At 37.5% G+C, this 24,729-nt stretch overlaps 2 protein-coding genes across 2 annotated transcripts in view; one reads left to right on the top strand and one right to left on the bottom strand.

The window, feature by feature from the left end:
• SMARCA1 (SWI/SNF related, matrix associated, actin dependent regulator of chromatin, subfamily a, member 1) overlaps positions 1–21,354 on the top strand; it is a 786,408-nt gene extending 765,054 nt beyond the window's left edge. The window contains exon 27 of the transcript XR_010406252.1: positions 20,512–21,354. The gene's annotated coding sequence lies outside the window, so the exon portion shown is untranslated. The remainder of the gene's footprint in view (positions 1–20,511) is intronic.
• Positions 4,573–4,950, bottom strand: LOC123849582 (large ribosomal subunit protein eL31-like). The gene has a single exon (XM_045882289.1). It carries the CDS (start codon positions 4,948–4,950, stop codon positions 4,573–4,575), a length of 378 nt encoding a protein of 125 aa, XP_045738245.1.
• Positions 21,355–24,729: the final 3,375 nt, after the last annotated feature.

The raw sequence follows: 24,729 nt of genomic DNA, 5'->3' as shown, positions 1-24,729 counted from the left end.
TTATTTATTTTAGAGAGAGCGCAAGCACGAGCTGGGGGGGGGGCGGCAGAGGGAGAGAATCTTGAAGCAGACTCCCTGCTGAGCATGGAACCTGCTGTGTGGGGCTCTATCCCAAGAGATCATAACCTGAGCCAAGATCAAGAGCCAGATGCTTAACCGACTTAGCCACCCAGGTGCCCCATCCTATCAGATTCTTAATATGGATCTCCCCCTATAGATTGTGAGCCCCTAGGGACAAGGCTCTGTTTTACTCCTCTTTATTATTTCTGAATCCTATGACTGAGCCTGTCACTCAACAAAGAAACATATTCTATTTCTAAACATAAACATAATTCTATTTCTAAAACTAGTCTTCTATCAGTCTGGATAAGATTTATGTTTGGAGTTTTTGTCCATATAGCTGGTGTGATTTAAGTCAACTTTCATGAAGATATGGTATATATATACAATGGAATGTTACTGAGCCATAAAAAATGAAATCTCACCATTTGCCATGACATGGATGGAACTAGAGGATATTATGCTAAACGAAATAAGTCAATCAGAGAAAGACAATTATTATATGATTTCACTCATATGTTGAATTTAAGAAACAAAGAAGAGGATCATAGGGGAAGGGAGTAAAAATAAAATAAAATGAAATTAGAGAGGGAGATAAGCCACAAGAGACTCTTAACTATAGGGAACAAACTGAGGGTTGCTGGAGAGGAGATGGGTGGGGGGATGGGGTAACTGGGTGATAGACATTAAAGAGGGCACTTGATGTAATGAGCATTGGGTATTATATGCAACTGAAATCACTAAACTCTACCTCTGAAACTAATAAAAAAATAAGTCAACTTTCATGTCTTTGCCTAATTGCAGACAGTCCCACAGAAAATTGCATAATGAACCTTACTGAACATCTTTGACAATGGGCAAGTAATTCTCATATATACAGGACTATACTGTGTGAAGACTAGGGTGTAGACAAGGATGATATTTTATTTTATAAAATTTTTTTGGATCTGTTTATTCTTTTTTTTTTTAAGTAAGCTCTACACCCTTTGTGGGGCTTGAACATATGACCCCAAGATCAAGAGTAATATGCCCTACTGACTGAGCCAGCCAGGCAGCCCAAGGATGATCTTTTAATTCCCTTTTTATTTAACTTTAGGGCTCTATTTTAACAAGCTGTAGAATTAGTATGTCTTGGGAAGTGCTTGAAAATTTTGACCAATTATTCTTTTGATTACCTTTCTTTTTGAAGTTTCCTGATAATAGGATAAAGGTTAAGAACCTTCTTATGTGTTTCTGATTTGAAGGAGGGCATGGTTGAGGGATAGTATTTTCATTTTCAGTTTTGCTCACATACTGGCCTCCCTCTCAGATTTGAAGGGCTGCCCTTTTTGCTTTTTGGTTTCACATCTGAGTCATTATCTGGCTGACTTGTGAATAATTTTCCAATGGAAATTAAATATAATCTCCACTCTATCAGGACTTAAGGAAACAATCCTAAGAAAGAGAGCTATAAACCTTTGGGTCAACAAATTTCAAAGCAGATATATACAGAGATCCCTGGGTTCTAAAGAAAGAGTAGCATCTTGATGTGGGATTGTTGGCTGTCACTGGTGCCAGTAGAAGATAATAAATTGGAATTAATTTCTGCAGGAAATAATGAAGAAAAGAGCTGGGGACAGGGAGAAAGACTTATCTATGTCTCCGGGAGAGATTACAAAATGCCCCTGGAAGTCTGAGCAGTGAGACAAACAGTTAAAGGCAGTGGGAGACAAAATGAGAGAAAAGAAAATATACACATTTATTTGCTAACCAGTGAACAATGAAGGGGGAGAAATGATAAATAAGGAAATGGAAATGTAGAGGTGGGTAAGTCTCACCAAACTGCTTGATCTCAATGTTGGCATCTTGGTAAATTTTCCCAATTCAGTTAATCTCCAAGAATCTTGGCACCTATAGGAACCTGGGCATTCTTAAAGATACATTCATCCCAAGAGGAAGGAGAGTATGGTTGACTCATGGAGACACTACTAATTTTGAATGAAATTCCATCTCATCTGAGCAACTGCTGCAAACGGGCCAGACAAATGTTTGCTGAAATGAGCTACATGTGAGAATCACAAGACCCAAGACATTTTTTGTATTATCAAAACACTGCTGTGTGAGCTTGGGCATGTCACTTCTCTCTTCTTTTCTCTCCTTAAAAATGAAGTATATTGGATACTAGCCCTTTATCTGATATGTCATTTGCAAATATCTTCTCCCATTCTGTCAGTTGTCTTTTGGTTTTGTTGACTGTTTCCTTTGCTGTGCAAAAGCTTTTTATCTTGATGAAGTCCCAATAGTTCATTTTTGCCCTTGTTTCCCTTGCCTTTGGTGATGTTTCTAGGAAGAAGTTGCTGCCATCAAAAGGAATGAAATCTTGCCATTTGCAATGACATGGATGGAAATAGAGGGTATTATGCTAAGTGAAATAAGTCAATCAGAGAAAGACATGTATCATATGATCTTACTTATATGAGGAATTCTTAATCTCAGGAAACAAACTGAGGGTTGCTGGGCAGTGGGGGGTGGGAGGGATGGGGTGGCTGGGTGATAGACATTGGGGAGAGTATGTGCTATGGTGAGCGCTGTGAATTGTGTAAGACTGATGAATCACAGACCTGTACCTCTGAAACAAATAATACATTATCTGTTAATAAAAAAAGAAGATAGTAGGAAGGGAAAAATGAAGGGGGGGAAATCGGAGGCAGAGATGAATCATGAGAGACTATGGACTCTGAGAAATAAACTGAGGGTTCTAGAGGGGAGAGGGGTGGAGGGATGGGTTAGCCTGGTGATGGGTATTAAAGAGGGCATGTATTGAATAGAGCACTGGGTGTTATACGCAAACAATGAATCATGGAACACTACATCAAAAACTAATGATGTGGGGCGTCTGGGTGGCTCAGTTGGTTGAGCGACTGCCTTCAGCCTAGGTCATGATCCTGGAGTCCCCGGATCGAGTCCCGCATCGGGCTCCCTGCTCAGCGGGGAGTCTGCTTCTCCCTCTGACCCTCCTCCCTCTCATGCTCTCTGTCTCTCATTCTCTCTCTCTCAAATAAATAAATAAAATCTTAAAAAAAAAAAAAACTAATGATGTAATGTATGGTGATTAACAACATAATAAAATAAAATAAAAAAAAATTAGTCATTATACTTCCAAAAAAAATGAAGTATATTAAACTTTACCCTATATGCCTCAAGGCTGGTTGTGAGAATCAAATTAGCTGGAAGTGAAAATTATGATTACAGAGGCTTCTGTCAGGTACTGGGCTCAGATCCCAGAGATTTAAGCTCTATTGCCATTATCTAGAAGTAACATTTTTTCTCCAGAAAGATACCAGAGGACCATTACAGATTCAGTAGCAATGGCCTCAATCTCTTCATCTACAGGCCAACAGCAACATTACCAGTGGTGTGTATAAGATTGTTTTAAATGTTAGAAATGATAAAGCTATGCATTTCCTGTGGTACTGATCATAAAAGCATTATGCAGCTCAAAGGTCAGGACTGTTCTCTATGCACATTCTGTATGATTCCAAGGGAAATAAAACAGAAATAAACAAACTCAGTAGCCTTAAACCTGTGCTAATCTCTAAAGCCAAAGTCATTACAAGCGGAGAGCACAGATTGAGCCACCAGAAGTAAGGGTGGGAGGCTCTGGAGATGTTTACATTTTGCTGAACAAAGAAAAGAAGGTCCGTCTCCACCCCCCCACCCCCCCATCCCCCCGCATACAAAAATGGTATACTTTGGATCCAGTAGCAATCTTCTGGAACTAGTTTCCTGCCTCTTTTTGTTATCCAGATGAATCTTTTGAATTCCCATTTCAGAAGCTGCTGCCCTCCCACTAGTCCTCAGACATGGTGGTTCAGTGAAACTTAGAGGCACGTTAACATTTCAGGATTGTAGGTGCGATGGCAGCAGCAATCTCTACACATTCAACATCTCTGGAAATAGGATGGGATCTTCAGGGAATTTTGAGTGTCTCAATAGCCTAGGTTGGATTTTCTAAAGGAAGTGAAATACCTTCCTGGGTCAGAGGGTGGTAACCGACTAGTGCATGATGTGTTTCCCATGACTGCAGGAATAAGAGGGTTTTGAAGTACAAAAATAAAAAATAATTTTTATTTTATTGTAAGAACACTTAAATTTTTAAGTGAACAATATAGTGTTGTTGATTATAGGTTCAATGTTGTACAACAGATCTCTAGAGCTTATTCATCTTGCTTAACTGAAACTTTATACCTATTCATTAGTAATTCCCCATTTCCCTCTCCTCCAGGCCTGTTAACCACTATTCAACACTTTGATTTTGACTATTTTAGATACCTCATTTAAGTGGAATCATACACTACTTGTTTTTCTGTGATTGGCTTATTTTAGTTAACATAATGTCCTCAAGGTTCATCCATGTTGCTATATTTTGCAGAATTAGCTTCTTTTTTAAGGCTTAATAATATTACAGTGTATGAATAAACCACAATTTCTTTTCTTTTTTTCAGTTTTATACCTTTATTTGACAATCAGTGATTAGTTCTTGTCCACATTAACTGTCTGTAGATTTTTGAAAGTGGTGACAGGTACATAGGTAAGCAACGTATAGAGCTTGTATGGTGGATCTTCATTCTCATTACATTTTCTGGACAACCGCACATGGATATGGCATGGAACATTCCTTATTACTTTGGCCCAGACAGCTTTGTCAAGACTGGTGTCAATGTGCACATCTGGAGTTCCTATATCCTTCATGGCAAATTTCCGGATCCCTTTGAGTGCCTGAGGGGAATGCTTCTTGAAACCCACTCCATGGATGTGCTTATGAAAGTTGATGCTAAGTTTTCTGGTCACTACCTCAATGATGGCAGAATAGCCCTTTTTCTTCTTGCCACCCTTCTTTGCAGGAGCCATTCTGCTGGGCCTTGGTTGGAAAGCATACCATATTTTCTTTATTCATTCATCTGTCCATACATTTTCACCTCTTGGCTGTTTTAGTAGTGCCACAATGAACATGGAAGTGCCAAAATGTCTTTGAGATTCTGATTTCAATTCTTTTGGATAAATATTCAGAAGTGGATTACTGGCCTATAAAAAAATTCTTGTTTTTAATTTTATGAGAATCTCCATACTATTTTCCATAGTGTTAGCACCATTTTGCATTTGCACCAACAGTGTGTAAGTGTTTCAGTTTCTCCACATCCTTGCCAATGCTTCTTCTCTTTTGTATTTTTTATGGTAACCATCCTGACAGATGTGTGATGAGATCTCATTGTAGTTTTGCTTTGCATTTCCCTGATGATTAGTAACACTGAGTATTTTTTTCATACACCTATTGGCCTTTCTATGTCTTCTTTGGAGAAATATCCAAAGTCCTTAGCCCACTTTTAAATTGGATTATTAGGGTTTTGTTGTTGTTGTTGTTGTTGTTGTTTTGTTTTGCCACTGAGTTGTAGGAGTTCCTACATATTTTGAAGATTAACCCCTTATCAGATCTATGTTTTGAAAATATTTGCTCCCATTCCATAAATTGCCTTCTCACTCTGATGGTTGTTTCCTTTGTTATGCAGAAGCTTTTAAATTTGATCTAGTTCCATTTGTTTACTTTTGTTGTTGTTTTTGCTTTTTCTTTTTATGTCCAATCCATGAAATCATTGCCAAGACCAAGGTCGTGATGCTTTCCCCTAGGTTTTCTTCTAAGAGTTTCATAGTTTTGGGTCTTAGGTTTAAGTCTTTAACACATTTTGTTAATTTTTGTGTATGGGGTAAGATCAAGATCCAGTTTCATTCTTTTGCATGTGGCTATCCACTTTTTGCAATGCCATTTTTTGAAGAGACTATCCTTTGCCTGTTGTGTGTTTTTGGCACCTTTGTCAAAGATCAGTTGACTATATTTGCATGGACTTACTTCTGGGCTCTCAATTCATTTACATTGGTCTATATGTGTGTTTTTATGCCAGTACAATACTGTTTTGATTACTGTAGCTCTGTAATATATTTTGAAATCAGAAAGTGTTATGCCCCCTGCTTTCTTCTTCTTTCTCAAGATTGATTTGGCTATTCATGGTCTTTTGTAGTTTCATATAAATTTTAGAATTGTTTCTCTATTTTTATAAGAAATGGTATTTTATAGTGATTTCATTAGATCTGTAGATTTCTTTGGACAGTATGGATATTTTTTACAATATTAAGTTTTTCAATCAATGATCACAGAATGTCTTTCCATTTGTCTATGTCTTTAACTTCTTTCATCAAAATTTTATAATCTTAACAGGTTTGTAACTGGTATGGAGTTTGAATCAGTAATCAAAAATCCCAGTAAAGAAAAGCCCAGGACCAGATGGCCTTCTGGGTGAATTCTATCAAACATTTAAAGGAAAATTAATGCCAATCCTTGTCCAAATATTGAAGAGGAGGGAATACTTCCAAACTCATTTTATGAGGCCAGCATTACCCTGATTCCAAAACGAAACAAATACAGCATAAGAAAAGAAAACTGCAGCTCAGTATCTCTAATGAATAATAGATGCAAAAATCTTCAACAAAATACTAGAGAACCAAATCCAATAGCATGTTAAAAAGATCATACACCATTACTAAATGGGACTTATTCCTGATGTGCAAGGATCTTTCAACATATGAAAACCAATTAATGCCAAACAGAACATTAATAGAATAAAGAATAAAAATCATATGATTATCTTAATAGATGCAGCAAAAACATTTGACAAAATTCATCACCTGTTCATGATAAGAACTCTTAACAAACTAGGAATAGAAGGAAAGTATCTCAACATAATAAAGGTCATATATAACCCAAAGCCTACTGATACCATTATACTCAATAGAGAAAAGTTAAAGCTTTTTCTCTATGATCAGGAATAAGACAAAGATTCCCACTCTCACCACTTATATTTAAAATAATATTGGAAATCCTAGCCAGAGCAAATAGGCAAGAAAAAGAAATAAAAGGAACCCAAATTAAAATGATGAAGTAAAATTGTCCCTGTTTGTGATGCCATCATCTTATATAAAGAAAACTCTAAAGACCACATTAAAAAGAACTGTTAGAACTAATAAATTCAGTAAAGTTGAAGGACACAAAATGAATGTACAAAAATTAGTTGCATTTCCATACACTAGCAATAAACTGAGAAAGAAATTAAGAAACTATCCCATTTACACTAGCATCTAAAAGAAAAAAATACTTAATTTTTGAATATAGTCAAATTTATAGCTTCTGGATTGAGTTATAGTTAGAATTTTTCAGCTAAATTTATAAGTGGATTGAATGTTTTGTTCCATTTTTTGTTTTTTTATATTTTAATATTTAATCCATTTGGAGATTATCTGGATATATACATGAAGTATGGTTCCAATTTAACTTTTACAGATGACTATTCAGTTGTCTTAGAATTATTTATTGAACAGTTTTCCCCCATGCATTATGGCTTATTTATAGACTTTATATTCTTTTTCAATTATCTGCTTATTTGTATAACTGTACTACACTTTTGATTATCATAGTTTTATAAAAACTTTGAATATATGATAGGTCTGTCCCTTACAGTTCTTATTTTTCAGAGTTTTTTTTTTTCTCCCCAGGAAATCTTGTTTGTTTAATTTTATATGAATTCTGGAAACTACTTGTCTAGTTTTCTCCATAAAAAATGCTAACTTTATTCAGACATGTTAAATTTATAAAATAACTTAGGAGAAGTAATTATAATGAAATTAAGTATACATTTCTAAAACATCTCTGTATGCAAGATTTTGGAATTTTATGTTCTCTTTATCCCCTTTAAAATGATCTGTTCTTTAACTATCTGTTCCATTTTCATTTTATTTTATTTTACTTTTAGGGGAGTGGAGAGGCAGGTCTTTGATAACTTTCCCTAATTCCTTAGTGGAAATCAGCTTGCTTGGATTTTTCTCTCTCTTCTAGTGTCAGTTTTGATAAATTACATTTTTATAGAAAATTATTTACTTCATCTTGGCTTTCATTTTTATTTACATAAGTGGCCTCATAATTAAAACAAAATCTAATCTTTAGGCAGTTATTTCCTTAACAAACTCCCAAATTGTAGTGGTCTAACATGGTAAAAGTGTCCTATGCATGCAGAGCCCAATATAGGTATTTCTGATCAGTGGGCAGACTTCTGTGTGCTTGTTAAGGCCCCAGACTCCTTCTATTTTGTGACTTTGCCATCTACTAGGGCCTCTGAATCTTCAAATAGATCATCTGTCTCCTATTGACAGTTATCGGATGAAAAAGTAGGGACACATGGGAGGATTTTGTGGGTTGGGCCTAGGTGTAGTGTATATCAATTATATCCACCACCCATGGTCCAGAACACAATCATATACTCATATTTCACTGTAAGTAAGCCTTGGAAGTATAGTCTAGCTTTTTGTCCATAAAGGAAAGGAAATAGATTTTGGAAAGGAAATAGAATTTGCAGTCTCTACCATACTGGTTTCTCTAAAAATTGAGTTTATAAAGGCTTTTTTTTGCTTTGTTTTGATTTTATAATAATTTCTAGGAGTGGATATGGGAAGATGTTGAAATTATAATTCCTTGATGTAACTGGAAAACTATACAACAGTGAATAAGAGGCTGGACTTTGATCTAAGACAGACACAGACTCAAGTTTCAGTTCTACCTTCAGCTAGGTGTTCTTACCCAAGTTGTGTAATAGAGTATAATAAAGGAACCTACCTCAAAGTGTTGCTGTAATGAGTCAATGAAAAGATTAGTGTAAAGTTATTAATTTTGGAACTGACTGTATTATTATGATTAGTAATAATAGTAGCATCATGTTGGTAAGCAGAGCACAAGTTGGTATGTGAGGAGTTAGAGGCATGAGAAGTAGACACAGTTAAGATATATGTGGGTTGAGATAGGTAAATGCCCATTCAGAAGTAGCAATGAAAGAGGCAATAGTTTTCTATAAACCTTTATAACACTGATCAATACAGTAAGCTTTCTTTCAACCTTCAGAGATCTCTGGCACTCCGATACAGTCTTGTTCAGGTCTTATTGTTATGTTGTAAGTTCTAGAAAATTTCTGGTATTGCTGCTCTTTGATGCTAGGCCATGTCTCTACCTGTGGCACTCCACCAGAGCTCTCTGGGCAATAACGTTCTTTTTTTTTTTTAATTCTTATGTTAATCCCCATACATTACATCATTAGTTTTAGAGGTAGTGTTCCATGATTCATTGTTTGTGCATAACACCCAGTGCTCCATGCAGAATGTGCCCTCCTCAATACCTACCACCAGGCTAACACATCCTCCCACCCCCCTCCCTCTAGAACACTCAGTATGTTTTTCAGAGTCCATCATCTCTCATGGTTCGTCTACCCCTCCGATTTCCCCCGCTTCATTCTTCCCTTCCCGCTACCTTCTTCTTCTTCTTTTTTTTTTTCTTAACATATATTGCATTATTTGTTTCAGAGGTACAGATCTGAGATTCAACAGTCTTGCACAATTCACAGCGCTTACCAGAGCACCTACCCTCCCCAGTGTCTATCACCAAGTCACCCCATCCCTCCCACCCCCCCCTCCAGCAACCCTCAGTTTGTTTCCTGTGATTAAGAATTCCTCATATCAGTGAGATCATATGATACATGTGTTTCACTGTTTGACTTATTTCACTCAACATAATACCCTCCAGTTCCATCCACGTCGTTGCAAATGGCAAGATCTCATTCCTTTTGATGGCTGCATAATATTCCATTCTATATATATACCACTTCTTCTTTATCCATTCATCTGTCGATGGACATCTTGGCTCTTTCCACAGTTTGGCTATTGTGGATATTGCTGCTTTAAACATTGGGGTGCACGTACCCTTTTGGATCCCTACTTTTGTATCTTTGGGGTAAATACCCAGTAGTGCAATTGCTGGATCATATGGTAGCTCTATTTTCAACTTTTTGAGGAACCTCCATACTGTTTTCCAGAGTGGTTGCACCAGCTTGTATTCCCACCAACAGTGTAGGAGGGTTCCCCTTTCTCCGCATCCCCACCAAAATCAGTCGTTTCCTGCCTTGTTAATTTTAGCCATTCTGACTGGTGTGAGGTGGTATCTCATTGAGGTTTTGATTTGGATTTCCCTGACGCTGAGCGATATTGAGCACTTTTTCATATGTCTGTTGGCCATTTGGATGTCTTCTTTGGAAAAATGTCTGTTCATGTCTTCTGTCCATTTCTTCATTGGACTCTTTGTTCTTTGGGTGTTGAGTTTGATGAGTTCTTTATAGATTTTGGATACAAGCCCTTTATCTGATCTGTCATTTGCAAATATCTTCTCCCATTCTGTCGGTTGTCTTTTGGTTTTGTTGACTGTTTCCTTTGCTTTGCAAAAGCTTTTTATCTTGATGAAGTCCCATTACTTCATTTTTGCCCTTGCTTCCCTTGCCTTTGGCAATGTTTCTAGGAAGAAGTTGCTTCGGCTGAGGTCAAAGAGGTTGCTGCCTGTGTTCTCCTTTAGGATTTGGATGGACTCCTGTCTCACATTGAGGTCTTTCAACCATTTGGAGTCTATTTTTGTGTGTGGTGTAAGGAAATGGTCCAGTTTCATTCTTCTGCATGTGGCTATCCAACTTTCCCAACACCATTGTTGAAGAGACTGTCTTTTTTCCTTTGGATATTCTCTCCTGCTTTGTCAAAGATGAGTTGACCATAGAGTTGAGGGTCCATTTCTGGGCTCTCTATTCTGTTCCATTGATCTATGTGTCTGTTTTTGTGCCAGTACCATGCTGTCTTGATGATGACAGCTTTGTAATAGAGCTGGAAGTCCAGAATTGTGATGCCGCCGGCTTTGCTTTTCTTTTTCAACATTCCTCTGGCTATGCGGGGTCTTTTCTGGTTCCATACAAATTTTAGGATTATTTGTTCCATTTCTTTGAAAAAAGTGGATGGTATTTTGATGGCGATTGCATTGAATGTGTAGATTGCTCTAGGTAGCATTGACATCTTCACAATATTTGTTCCTCCAATCCATGAGCATGGAACGTTTTTCCATTTCTTTGTGTCTTCCTCAATTTCTTTCATGAGTATTTTATAGTTTTCTGAGTACAGATCCTTTGTCTCCTTGGTTAGATTTATTCCTAGGTATCTTATGGTTTTGGGTGCAATTGTAAATTGGATCGACTCCTTAATTTCTCTTTCTTCTGTCTTGTTGTTGGTGTATAGGAATGCCACTGATTTCTGTGCATTGATTTTATATCCTGCCACTTTACTGAATTCCTGTATGAGTTCGAGCAGTTTTGGAGTGGAGTCCTTGGGGTTTTCCACATAGAAGTATTATATCATCTGCAAAGAGTGAGAGTTTGACTTCTTCTTTGCCGATTTGGATGCCTTTTATTTCTTTTTGTTGTCGATTGCTGTGGCTAGGACTTCCAATACTATGTTGAATAGCAGTGGTGATAGTGGACATCCCTGCTACGTTCCTGACCTTAGGGGGAAAGCTCTCAGTTTTTCCCCATTGAGAATGATATTCGCTGTAGGTTTTTCATAGATGGCTTTTATGATATTGAGGTATGTACCCTCTATGCCTGTACTCTGAAGAGTTTTGATCAAGAAAGCATGCTGTACTTTGTCAGAAGCTTTTTCTGCATCTATTGAGAGGATCATATGATTCTTGTTCTTTCTTTTGTTAATGTATTGTATTACATTGATTGATTTGGGGATGTTGAACCAACGTTGCAGCCCAGGGATAAATCCCACTTGGTCGTGGTGAATAATCCTTTTAATGTACTGTTGGATCCTATTGGCTAGTATTTTGGTGAGAATTTTTGCATCCATGTTCATCAGGGATATTGGTCTGTCATTCTCCTTTTTGATGGGGTCTTTGTCTGGTTTTGGGATCAAGGAAATGCTGGCCTCATAAAATGAGTTTGGAAGTTTTCCTTCCATTTCTATTTTTTGGAACAGTTTCAGAAGAATAGGTATTAATTCATCTTGAAATGTTTGGTAGAATTCCCCTGGGAAGCCATCTGGCCCTGGGCTTCTCTTTTTTGGGAGATTTTTGATGACTGCTTCAATTTCCTTAGTGGTTATAGGTCTGTTCAGGTTTTCTATTTCTTTCTGGTTCCGTTTTGGTAGTTGATACATCTCTAGGAATGCATCCATTTCTTCCAGGTTATCTAATTTGCTGGCTTAGAGTTGCTCATAATATGTTCTTATAATTGGGGCGCCTGGGTGGCTCAGTTGGTTAAGCGACTGCCTTCGGCTCAGGTCATGATCCTGGAGTCCCGGGATTGAGTCCCGCATCGGTCTCCCTGCTCGGCGGGGAGTCTCCTTCTCCCTCTCCCACTCCCCGTTTGTGTTCCCTCTCTTGCTGTGTCTTTCTCTGTCAAATAAATAAATAAAATCTTTAAAAAATATATATGTTCTTATAATTGTTTGTATTTCTTTGGTGTTGGTTGTGATCTCTCCTCTTTCATTCATGATTTTGTTGATTCGGGTCATTTCTCTTCTCTTTTTGATAAGTCTGGCCAGGGGTTTATCAATCTTGTTAATTCTTTCAAAGAACTAGCTCCTAGTTTCGTTGATCTGTTCTACTGTTCTTTTAGTTTCTATTTCATTGATTTCTGCTCTGCTCTTTATTATTTTCCTTCTCCTGCTGGGTTTAGGCTTTATTTGCTTTTCTTTCTCCAGCTCCTTAGGTGTAGGGTTAGGTTGTGATTTGAGACCTTTCTTGTTTCTTGAGAAAGGCTTGTATTGCTATATACTTTCCTCTTAGGACTGCCTTTGTGCATCCCAAAGATTTTGAATAGTTATGTTTTCATTTTCATTGGTTTCCATGTATTTTTTTAATTCTTCTTTAATTTCCTGGTTGACCCATTCATTCTTCAGTAGGATGCTCTTTAGCCTCCATGTATTTGAGTTCTTTCCAACTTTCCTCTTGTGATTGTGTTCTAGTTTCAAAGCATTGTGGTCTGAAAATCGGCAGGGAATGATCCCAATCTTTTGGTACCGGTTGAGACCTGATTTATGACCTAGGATGTGATCTATTCTGGAGAATGTTCCATGGGCACTAGAGAAGAATGTGTATTCTGTTGCTTTGGGATGGAATGTTCTGAATATGTCTGTGAAGTCCATTTGGTCCAGTGTGTCATTTAAAGTCTTTATTTCCTTGTTGATCTTTTGCTTAGATGATCTGTCCATTTCAGTGAGGGGGGTGTTAAAGTCCCCCACTATTATTGTATTGTTGTTTATGTATCCTTTGCTTTTGTTATTAATTGGCTTATATAATTGGCTGCTCCCATGTTTGGGGCATAGATATTTACAACTGTTAGATCTTCTTGTTGGATAGACCCTTTAAGTAGGATATACTGTCCTTCCTCATCTCTTATTACAGTCTTTGGTTTAAAATATAATTTGTCTGATATAAGGATTGCCACCCCAGTTGTCTTTTGGTGCCCATTAGCATGGTAATTGGTTTTCCACCCCCTCACTTTCAATCTGGTGGTGTCTTTGGTTCTAAAATGAGTCTCTTGCAGACAGCATATCGATGGGTCTTGTTTTTTAATCCAGTCTGATAGCCTGTGTCTTTTGATTGGGGCATTGAGCCCATTTACATTCAGGGTAACTATTGAAAGATAGGAATTTAGTGCCATTGTATTGCCTGTAATGTGACTGTTACCGTATATTGTCTGCGTTCCTTTCTGGTCTATGTTGCTTTTAGGCTCTCTCTTTGCTTAGAGGACCCCTTTCAAGATTTCCTGTAGAGCTGGTTTTGTGTTTGCAAATTCCTTTAGTTTTTGTTTGTCCTGGAAGCTTTTTATCTCTCCTTGTATTTTCAATTGCAGCCTAGCTGGATATAGTATTCTTGGCTGCATATTTTTCTCATTTAGTGCTCTGAATATATCCTGCTAGTCCTTTCTGGCATGCCAAGTCACTGTGGATAGGTCTGTTGTCAATCTAATGTTTCTACCATTTTAGGTTACATATCTCTTCTCTCGAGCTGCTTTCAGGATTTTCTCTTTGTCTATGAGACTCGTAAGTTTTATTATTAGATGTCGGGGTGTTGACTTTTTTTTATTGATTTTGAGAGGGGATCTCTGTCCTTCCTGGATTTTGATGCCTGTTTCCTTCCCCAAATTAGGGAAGTTCTCTGCTATAATTTGCTCCATTATACCTTATGCCCCTCTCTCTCTTTCTTCTTCTGGGATCCCAATTATTCTAATGTTGTTTCATCTTATGGTATCGCTTATCTCTTGAATTCTGCCCTCGTGATCCAGTAGTTGTTTATCTCTCTTTTTCTCAGCTTCTTTATTTTCCATCATTTGGTCTTCTATATTACTGATTCTCTCTTCTGCCTCTTTTATTCTAGCAGTTAGCGCCCCCATTTTTGATTGCACCTCATTAATAGCCTTTTTGATTTCTACTTGGTTGGATTTTAGCTCTTTTACTTCTCCAGAAAGGGTTTCTCTAATAACTTCCATATTTTTTTCAAGCCCAGCTAGTATCTTTAAAGTGATGATTCTGAACTCTAGATCTGACATCGTACTAATGTCCGTATTGAGTAGGTCCCTGGCAATCGGTACTACCTCTTGTTCTTTTGTTGAGGTGATTTTTTCTGTCTTGTCATTTTGTGCAGAGGAGAATAGATTAATGAGAGAACAAAATGCTAGCAGAGTAACAATGTCCCCAGAAAATATACTCTAAACAAATCAGAAAAGACCTGAAGCAGTGGAAAAAGAAATGGAAAGAGAGAAAAAAGAAAAAGAAAAAAAAGAAGAAGCTAAAGATAAAGATAAAAACAAACAAAAACAAAGAAAACAAAACAAAACAACAACAACAACAACAAAAAAGCACAATGTGATCAAATATGATCAGGCTGGTATATAGATCAGTGCCACACAGTAGATTTGGGGTGTATTTTGGTCTTTTAGAAGAAAGAGCCTCCCAAAATTTTAAAGAAAGAAAAACTTATATATGTACGAAAATAAGGGCTGATATGAGGAAGGGATGGAATATGACTGTAAAGATGGAAATTATAAAAAAATTTTATAAAAGGAATTGATAAGAAGTTGTTTGAAAAAAGAAAGAAGAGGATTTAAAAAAAGAAAAAAAGAAAAAAAAAGGAAGAGAATGTGATCAGGAGGGGAGTAGAAAAAACCATATACTAGAGATTTAGGGTATATTTTGATCTGTTAGAAGAAACTATCTCAAAATTTTAAAGAGAGAACAACTTATATATGTATGCCAAAAATACAGGTAACTACTATGAATGGATAGAATATGACTCTAAAAATGAAAAATATAAATGTTTTTTAAAAAAAGGGATTGATAAGATGTTGGTTGAAAAAGGGAAAAAGAAAAATTCAAAAAAAAAAAAAAGACAGTTAAAAAAAATTAACTTTGAAAGACTAAAGAATCATGGTAAAAAAGCCATGAATTTTGTGTGCAGTATTCCCCTAGCGCTGGAGTTCTGCCATTCTCATTGATCGGTAAACTTGGTCTTGGCTGGCTGTTCTCGCTGATCTTCTGGGGAGGGGCCTGTTGCCGTGGTTTCCAAATGTCTTTGCCGGAGGCAGAATTGCCCGTCCCTCAGCAGAATTGCCCGTCCCTCAGCAGAACAGACTTTTAAAAGTTCCGATTTTGTGCTCTGTGGTTCTATCACTTGCCAGAAGCAGCTGACGGAGGCCCCTCCCCCACCATCTAGCCTCCCAAATATCGCCTTGGATTCACTTCTCTGCATGTCCTACCTTCCAGAAAGTGGTCGCTTTTCTGATGGAAGAGTTGTTGCTCTTGTTTTCTTCGATCTCCTGTTGAGTTCGTAGGTGTTCAGAATGGTTTGATCCCTATCCAGCTGAATTCCTGAGAGGAGACGAAATCCAGGTCTCCTACTCCTCCGCTATCTTGCTCCGCCCCTGGGCAATAACGTTCTTAATTCAACATTTTTTTTCTACCTGATCATTATATGTTAAACCACATGCTCCTCAGTATCACATCATTTCCCTTCCCTCCCTGAAGCTCTGTACACAGATTCACCTCTCCAGTAAACCTGTCTTGATTAGTAGCATGGTTATTCTTCTTTCTCATTGACTGTACTTTTTCCCAGAAAATATCATTTAGTTGACTTTCTAATTATGCATTTTCCAGTTCTTGGCGAGGAACAATCAACCTTTTTCTTGTACTTATGTACTTGGGCAAAATTAGATTGTCAGGTTCTCAGGGGCATGGACAAAGGAGGTTTCCATCTTCTATTTTCTTTGTGTCCCCTCTAAAGTACCTAAAATTGATTTTTCACACAGTGGTCATTTGGGGGCAAGTTGAGTTATTAACTAGCCATTTCATTATATCCCTAGAGTACTGCCAACTTCTTCAAGGAAAGATGTAAAAACAATCCTTGTACTTCCTGCTGCTTCTCTAAAGGAGAGAGAGGTGATAAAGGTCCAAGAATTTGCTGGAAAGTTTCTCAAAACTGTCCACAAAACCTGTGGAAAGTGGTGCCTATTTTGGTTACATGGCCAACACTCTGGAAGATGGACAGGAGATTCATTAGGGCTTTAGAGGACCTTACAAATGAGCAACATTGTGTATAAGTGTGAGGTCACTGAGCCAGAAACCCCACGAGGGGTCATAAGAAATGTTAAGAATTGGCTCCCATAGCAGTAAACATATTTTGTTCTACTTGAGTAGTTCCAAGAAATAGAACAATATGACTTGGCATTTGTGTAAGTGGAAAGAGTTTGAAAGCCACAGGGCAATCAGTGATTGAGGTTAAAGCTATTACAGGAATGGTGTTTAACACATTGTTAATTGGGTATTAGGGAAGAAGGTAACTAGGCAGTCCAGAGAGACATGGTGCTTTCAACAGAAAAAGATAATTTGGGCTGCACTAAGCAACGTGTTTCTCTTCTGTGTTCTGTAACACTTCTCACTTAATAAATTGACAAGTAGTCATCTTGGATATATTCAGGCCAACAGAGCAGTGGCAAGGTTCTTAGAGGAGTGTCATTGTGTCCTTTGTAAACCAGGTTGACATTTCTTACCATTGTAATTGCAATTCAGCAGAAATTTATTGAGGAAAAGTTTATTCTGAACTATGCTCTGTGTGAGGTGATAGGGTTCAAGAGTGAAAGAAAGAGACATGGCCCCTGACCCTCCAAAAACAGACACACTAGTGGCTGACCAGAACATATCACACTATGTGATATGTCTCCTAAAGGAGAAAGGATTTGTGCCACTGACAGGTACTGTCTTCCTTGTGGACATCAATAAGCTTTCTACTTTGTAAAATAAAATTTTATGTCTGTAAAAGTAACAAAGGCTAAAAATTCAGAAAATATGTAAAATAAAAGAAATAATTTATAATCCTAAAACCAGAGATAATTACTGTTAATAGTTTTATTTCCTTCATTTTTATTTGCATTATATAAATATATGTAAACATACACAGTTGATACACTATATATAAACTTCCAATTCTGCATTGCCCCAGTAAGCTAGAATTATTTCTCCATGTCATGAAAAACACCATAAACATCATATTAAAGGCTAAATTGCATTAAGTGATTGTTTTATTCAATTGTTCATTAATTGATAGACATTTCCAATAGTACATATTTTTCAAATGTTTGGAGTGGATAAACAGTTGAATTTGGCTGTATTAATGTGATACTTTAAATGGCCTAATCGACCTTAAGAAAAATAGAGAGGGAGAAATGGAGGGAGATAAAGGTGGCAGGGTGGGGGGTTGGAGAAAGAGAGAGAGGTTGAATGAGAGAATGAGAATGAATGAAAACACCTAGATCTGGCTAAATCTGCTTCTGTGATATAATGCTGGGATACATGCCCCCAAGATCTCCTTTGGTGGCTACCGGTCAATCAGAGATCCTGCATTACTGTATCATGACCTCAACATTAGGACTTTGGAACCTGAGGGTGAGAGGGCAGGTGAAGGTTAAGAAAGATCTTCCCCTTTCCTTGGCTAAGAGAATAGATTACCGTAGAGTTTGAAGGAACATAGTCCACAAAATTGCCCTCACTTCTTTTTTTATTGTTTTGTTTTGTTATGTTAACCATACATTACATCATTAGTTTTTGATGTAGTGTTCCCTGATTCATTGTTTGCTTATAACACCCAATGCTCCATTCAGTACATGCCCTCTTTAATACCCACCACCAGGCCAACCCATCTGCCCTCACTTCTGACATCAACTGCAAGTTTGAGGGGTTTCCAAAACCACTCTCAATGATTTGCTAAAAGGATTCACAGAACTCACTGAAAGCTATTGTAGTAAAGATTATGAGTTATTACAGGGAAAGGATTAAGATTAAAATCATTCAAAGGAAGAGTTACATGAGGCAGAGTCTAGGAAAGCTGCAAATTCAGAGCTTCCATTTGTCCTTTCCCATGGAGTCATTGGCAGTATTATTTTATCAGCATCAATATGTTATAATATGCACAGAGTGTTTTCATCCAGGGAAGTTAGCCTGAGTCTTGGTGTATAGATTTTATTAGGGCTCCATGTTTGTCTGCCCACATGATGGACCCTTAGTTTCCAGGCCCTCCAGAGATAGAACTGATGCTGCATAGAGGACCTTTAGTCTGCATTCCTCTTGAGGTAAAGTGTCCACTGCAAGGCCCAAAGTCCCTGTCATAAATCACATTGTTAGTCTGTCCAGTGGCCAAGGCCCCCAGGTAAACAAAGACACTCTTATCAGGCATGATATTCCAGGGGCTTAGAGATTACCTCCCAGAAACCAAGCGCAAAGGCCAGACCTCTTTCTGAGCAAGGGTACATTCTTTACTCTACAGGTACATTATCTAGTAGGAACCTCCCCTTGATGATTATGTACCAGCATGTGGTGTGCTATGAAGGAAACCACTGAGGAAGCTGATATTATTTTTATCTTATAGAAAGGAGATAGTGACTTAAGCACATAAAATACTGTTTAGTGGTTTGGCATCCTGGCACTTTGCTTAGTTTATCCTGTTTTCTTTGTGTAGTCTAATCACAAGCAGGATAGGTAGTTTTTATGTGTTGTGTGTTTTTATGTGTTGTGACATGAAAGACAGAAAAAGAAATCTCATAACAACAAATCTGTTCCTTCATATGCCAAAGCCACAGATCAGAATCAAATTGGCTTTTTTTTTAAGGATTTTATTTATTTATTTGAGAGAGAGAATGAGATAGAGAGAGAGAGCATGAGAGGGGGGAGGGTCAGAGGGAGAAGCAGACTCCTCGCTGAGCAAGGAGCCCGATGCAGGACTCGATCCCGGGACTCCAGGATCATGACCCGAGCCGAAGGCAGTCGCTTAACCAACTGAGCCACCCAGGCGCCCTCAAATTAGCTCTTAAAGATCATCTAGTTCAGGTGTTGGCAGACTATGTCTTGGGGCCAAATCTGGCCCTCTGCCTGTTTTTGTAAATAAATTGTAATTGGAACAGCCATGCCCCATTCATTTATTTATTGTCTATGGCTGCTTTCATGCTACAGTGGCAGAGTTGAATAGTTGTGACAGAGACCGGATGGCTGCAAAAATACTTAACTATCTTGCCCTTTACAGAAAAAAGTTTGCTGACCTCTGGACCAGTTCAACTATATCATTATGCAGATGGAGAAATTGAAGTCCAAATTGGAGAAATATCATTAAGTTAGGCAAATAACTACCTTACTTTGTATTGGGCACTATTGAAGGCACTTGAGATACATCAGTGAACAAAACATAAAAAATGCAGACTAACTGTACTAACAATTATACTAACATATTAATGCTAGCAATTTATAATGCCATGGAAAAAAGACTAACAAATGGATAACAGGTTAAAGGGGAATCGGGAGTGTGAGGTGGAAAGAGTCAAAACTTTAAATAAGGTGATGAGAGTATGCTTCATTGAGAAGTTGAAATTTTAGAAAAGATTTGAAAAGGGTGGGGTGAGCCTTCGATACACCCAGGAGAAAACATTTTCAGGCAGAGGGAACTGTTCATGAAAAGCCTGAGCAGACATGTTCCAGCAACAGACAAAATGAAGTAAAGTGAGTGAGGAGGAAGATAGTAGGAGATGAAGGAAGTGGGTAATGGAATACCAGATGCCACTGGGTTTATAATGCCATTGGAAAACTATGAGTAAAATGAGGAATATATGTAGATTTTGAGCAGAGAAGTGGCATCTGACTAGGATTAAGATTTTAGCTACATTGTTGAAGATAGGGGGGTGAAAGTGAAAGTAAAAGATCAATGTGATGGTTAATTTTATTTGCCAACTTGGCTAAGGCATACCCAGATTAGCTGGTAAAAAAATTATTTCTAGATGTATCTATGATGGTGCTTAACCAACTGTGTTGAAGAGAAGAGATTGGCATTTGAATTGGTAGACTGAGTAAAGATTTGCTCTCATCATTGTAGTGGGCATCATCCAATTGGTTGAGTGCCTGAATAGAACAAAAGAGAAGAAGGGCAAATTTACTTTCTCTGCTTGAGCTAAGACATTCATCTTCTGCCCTCAGACATTGGCACTCCTGATTCTCAGACCTTCAAATTTAGTCTGAGACATACATCACTGGCACTCTGGTTCTCAAGTCTTCAGGCTTGGACTGGAACTACACCACCAGCATTCCTGGGGCCTCCAGCTTACAGTTGGCAGATCATACAAGTTCTCAACCTCCATAATCAAGTAAGTCAATCCCTCATAATATGCTTCTTCCTGTATATCTTATATATTTCCTATTGGTTCTGTTTCTCTGGAGAACCCTGACTAATCAAACCAGTTATGAAGCTATGATATTAATCTAGCCTAGAGATGATGTTGGCTTGGACCATCTTGGTAGCAGTGGATGAGATGAGAAGTTATCAAATTTTGGATTTATTTTGAAGGTAGAACCAAACAAGATTTGTTAAAGGCTTGACTATAGGGTATAAGAGAAAGAGAGGAGTCAAGGTTTTTTGGCTTGAGTAACTGGAATAATGGAGTTGTCAAAGTCATACAGGAGGTTGGTAGAAGAGCAAGGTCTTGAAGCCAGGCCCTCTAACTCCCTCTAACTCCCCTCTAAATCCCAATTTGATTGTGCTCTCCTGGGGAATGCTAATATGACTCTTTCAGACAGTGAAAACTGGCCCAGTGCATGTGCAGCTGCAGCAATATGCAAATGATAAATAATAAGTCTCAGAGCTAAATCTTTTACAGAGTATCTCTATTACCAGGTTTATTTCCAGGTTTATCTCTCTGAGTGCAGGAAAGGGAAAATTTCCTTACTATTTAGCTCAAGCTCATTAAAAAGTCTCTCCTTGACCAGCTTTGATAAGGAGAAGAAAACAAACATAATGGCCCTGCTTGAATATCATAAGATAATAAATATTCCAAATGAACATAATTGTTTTTAACCTTTATGCCAGGTACAATAAATGTCAAATGGAAAGATAACCTAGCACTCTCCTGAAATAGCTTAAATAATAGGCCCCAGTTTGCCTTAATGGGAACTCACCCAGTAGATACACTCATATAACAAATGAGAAATCCCTAATGAGAGTTGCATTATTTCTATTGGCTTTTATGCCATCCTTAATTGATTGCCATCATGCATGGCTAATTAAGAGCATGATAATCTGACTGAGGTATTTTCAGCCAGTGCAATGGTGCCTGCTTTAAAACAATGACTTTTAGAAACCCACATCAAGGTGGCTGGCAGGTTACTCTATAGTTGGTGACTCCCCCATTAGAAAGCATGATCCTTCATTGATCAGTCTAACTTGGTACACTCCTGGGAGTTTAGTGCCTCAACTGTGGACAGGAACATTGAGACCATCTCTCAATTATGTCAAAAGCACTCCAGGGCAATGGCCTTTTTGTCCTGAGCCTACTGATTAATTTCCTGTTTCTAAGGCCCATTTCTTTTATCCACACCCATCCTCATGTCATAGATTTCCATCCTGAATCTCTTTCACAGGCTTATTCTCAGAGGGTTGGAGTATACTGAGAAGATGACTGGATTTGTATTCTATTTTCAGCTCAACTATAAACTGGCTATATGACCTTGAATAAATCACTTCTATGCTATTTTCTATATTTTTTCTATTCAAAAGTGAAGGGTTGGGAGAGGCAAATTCCAAGCTTGCTTTTAGTTTTGCCTTTTAATTATTTTGTGGCCCCATCTTTGTCAAAAAGCCAGTGGTGTGATTGGGAAAAATTTGTTAAACTCAGTTTCCATTGTCTCTTCTGTGAAATGAATGTGGAATTAACTTAAAATACTTAAAATACTCAAAGCAGACATATGGTCAATATCATTATTATGTGATTGAATTCATTAAGCCCTTGGTCAGCAAACACAGGATTCATTCCTTCCCACCTATGGGTGTTTGTGAAGAGTACCCCAAGGAATTTGTTAGGGAGTTAAATATTTGTACCTCTAATATTACACATGTCTGATTGAAGCATAAAGTTATTTCCTTTAGAAACTAACTTGTATCATGGAGATGCAAGTTAAAACAGCAAAGAGCTCTCATTTTGCAATAATCAACTGAGAAATAATTATAATCAGTTAATATCAAGTATTGGTGAAGATATGGCATAATGGGAACCCTAATCTACTGTTGTTGGGAATGTGGATTGGTATAATTTTTTTACCCAGTAAATGCAAACATGTGCATGTACGTGAATGTTCATAGCAGCATTGTTTGTAAGTGGAAAAACCTGGGAAAATATGAATGTACAAATAATATCTATAAATATATTGGGGAAAATCATGCAATGAATGAAAAATGAGTAAGCCACAGCTATACACATCAACATAGGTACATCTAAAAATCATGGCATTTACCAAAAAAATAGCATGCCCTAGATAAATACAGATAGTATAATTTTAGTTTTGTAATGTTTAAAAATTGATAAGTGATGTATTTTTTAGGGATATGGATTTGAGTGATAAAACTACTTTTAAAAAGTGAGAGAAGGATTAACAAAATATTCAGGCTAGTAAAAGAGATCGACTCTGTAAATCTCTGGTGAAATGATAGGGAGGCAATTAGAAGAAACATAAAGGAGGTTTCAAATATTGGCAATGTGCTCTTTAGTTTTGGAAATTTAAAAACTATTATAAAAGTAATACATGGCTATCATAAACTCTGGAACAATACAGAAGAATATAAGATCAGGAATAGAGCTGTCCCTTTTCCTCTTCTCTACAATTCCATTTAAGAGATGAAAAGAGCACTGTCAATAATAACCATTATCCTTCTAGATCAGTGGTTCTCAGTGTGGTCCCTGGACTGGCACTATGTGCATCACCTGGGAACCTGTTAGAAATGCAAATTACTTGGCCTCATCCCAGATTTACTGACTTAGAAACTCCAGAGATGTGGCTGTGCTATTTGTGTTTTAACAAGTCTCTGGGTAGTTACAACCCTGGTTGAATAATAATGGAAGCACCAGAGGAACTTTGAAAAAAAATTCCAGCGCCCAGGTCTTACCTCCAGAGATGTTTTAGAAGTTCCTCCAGTAATTATAATGTGTTGACAGGGTTAAGAGTCATTGGTTTAGGCTTTCTATATACATATACATATACATATACATATACATATACATATACATATACATATACAAAACATATACATATATATAATATTATATATTATTAGTGAAAAGCCTAAGATATAGAAGATTTTTTCAGATATATATGAGAGAATCTTCTGCATCTTTCACTTTTCACTAATAATATGTCAACAAATATAAATCTATTTCCTTTTTTAGAGCAGTGGTTCTTAACGAGGGATGATTTTGCCCTACAAGGGACGTTTGGCAATATCTGGAGGCTATTTTGGTTGTCACAGCTGGGAGAGATGCTACTAGCATCTGGTGAGGAGAGGCTAGGGATGCTGCTAAATATCTTAAAATGGACAGGACAGCTCCCCACAATGAATTATCTGGCTCCAAATGTCAATAGTGCTGAGGTTGAGAAACTCTGTTTTAGAGGGATACATAGTGTTTGATTCTAAGACAGTATTAGATTTCATTCCATCTATTCAATGTGCTTTGGTGACTTCATTTAATACCCACAGGCTCTGAAGAGCTTGAGAAGATGTGAGTTATATGGGTATGCCTTGTCTCTACATACTTTCTCAAAACTCAGTAAAATAATGTGCATGATTTTTGCTTCTTTTGTGTTCCCATAATAATCAACACATTGCTGGGCATGTTAAAGGTATTGGAGAAAAGCCTGGTGAATTGAATTGAATCATTCCAATCCCCATAATTCTATGGTATTTGTCTCTGGTTTCTGTTAAATCCTAGAAATGAAGGCTGGGTGAAATTCTTTCTGTCAATAACAAATGGAATTAACTGTAGAGTCTCAGGTGTATTGCAGAGTGAATGATTAAAAATCATTGGCAAATAGTAAGCTGTCTTCTGTGACCTTTTAGCTTTTGGTATTTTGACTGACTGTCCCCTCTTTGCAGCTTAGTGAAGTTGTAAACAGAGAGAAATGAGACCCACTTATGGGCCAGGCAGTCAAACACCGAATATGAAAAGGTCAGCATCAAACTCTGCTTGCTGATATGACTCAGGCTGGCATGGAATTGGGTGGGCCTGTGACACTGTGGATTTGAGCTATTGATTTAAAGGGAAGCAAATGTCTCTGTAGCAAATGGAATGGGAAAACCTTCAGTTTGGATTGTACTGGGAGATTGGAAAGGAGCTCTGGCTGAAACTTAGGCCTGGTTAAGGCCATGCATAT

This window comes from Mirounga angustirostris, unplaced genomic scaffold (assembly GCF_029215605.1).
Source record: "Mirounga angustirostris isolate CCGP_5_RB_7025 unplaced genomic scaffold, mMirAng1.0.hap1 SCAF_11, whole genome shotgun sequence".
Lineage (NCBI taxonomy): Eukaryota > Metazoa > Chordata > Mammalia > Carnivora > Phocidae > Mirounga > Mirounga angustirostris.
Note: the sequence above shows the minus strand (reverse complement) of the source record. Positions and strands in the feature narration are given on the sequence as shown.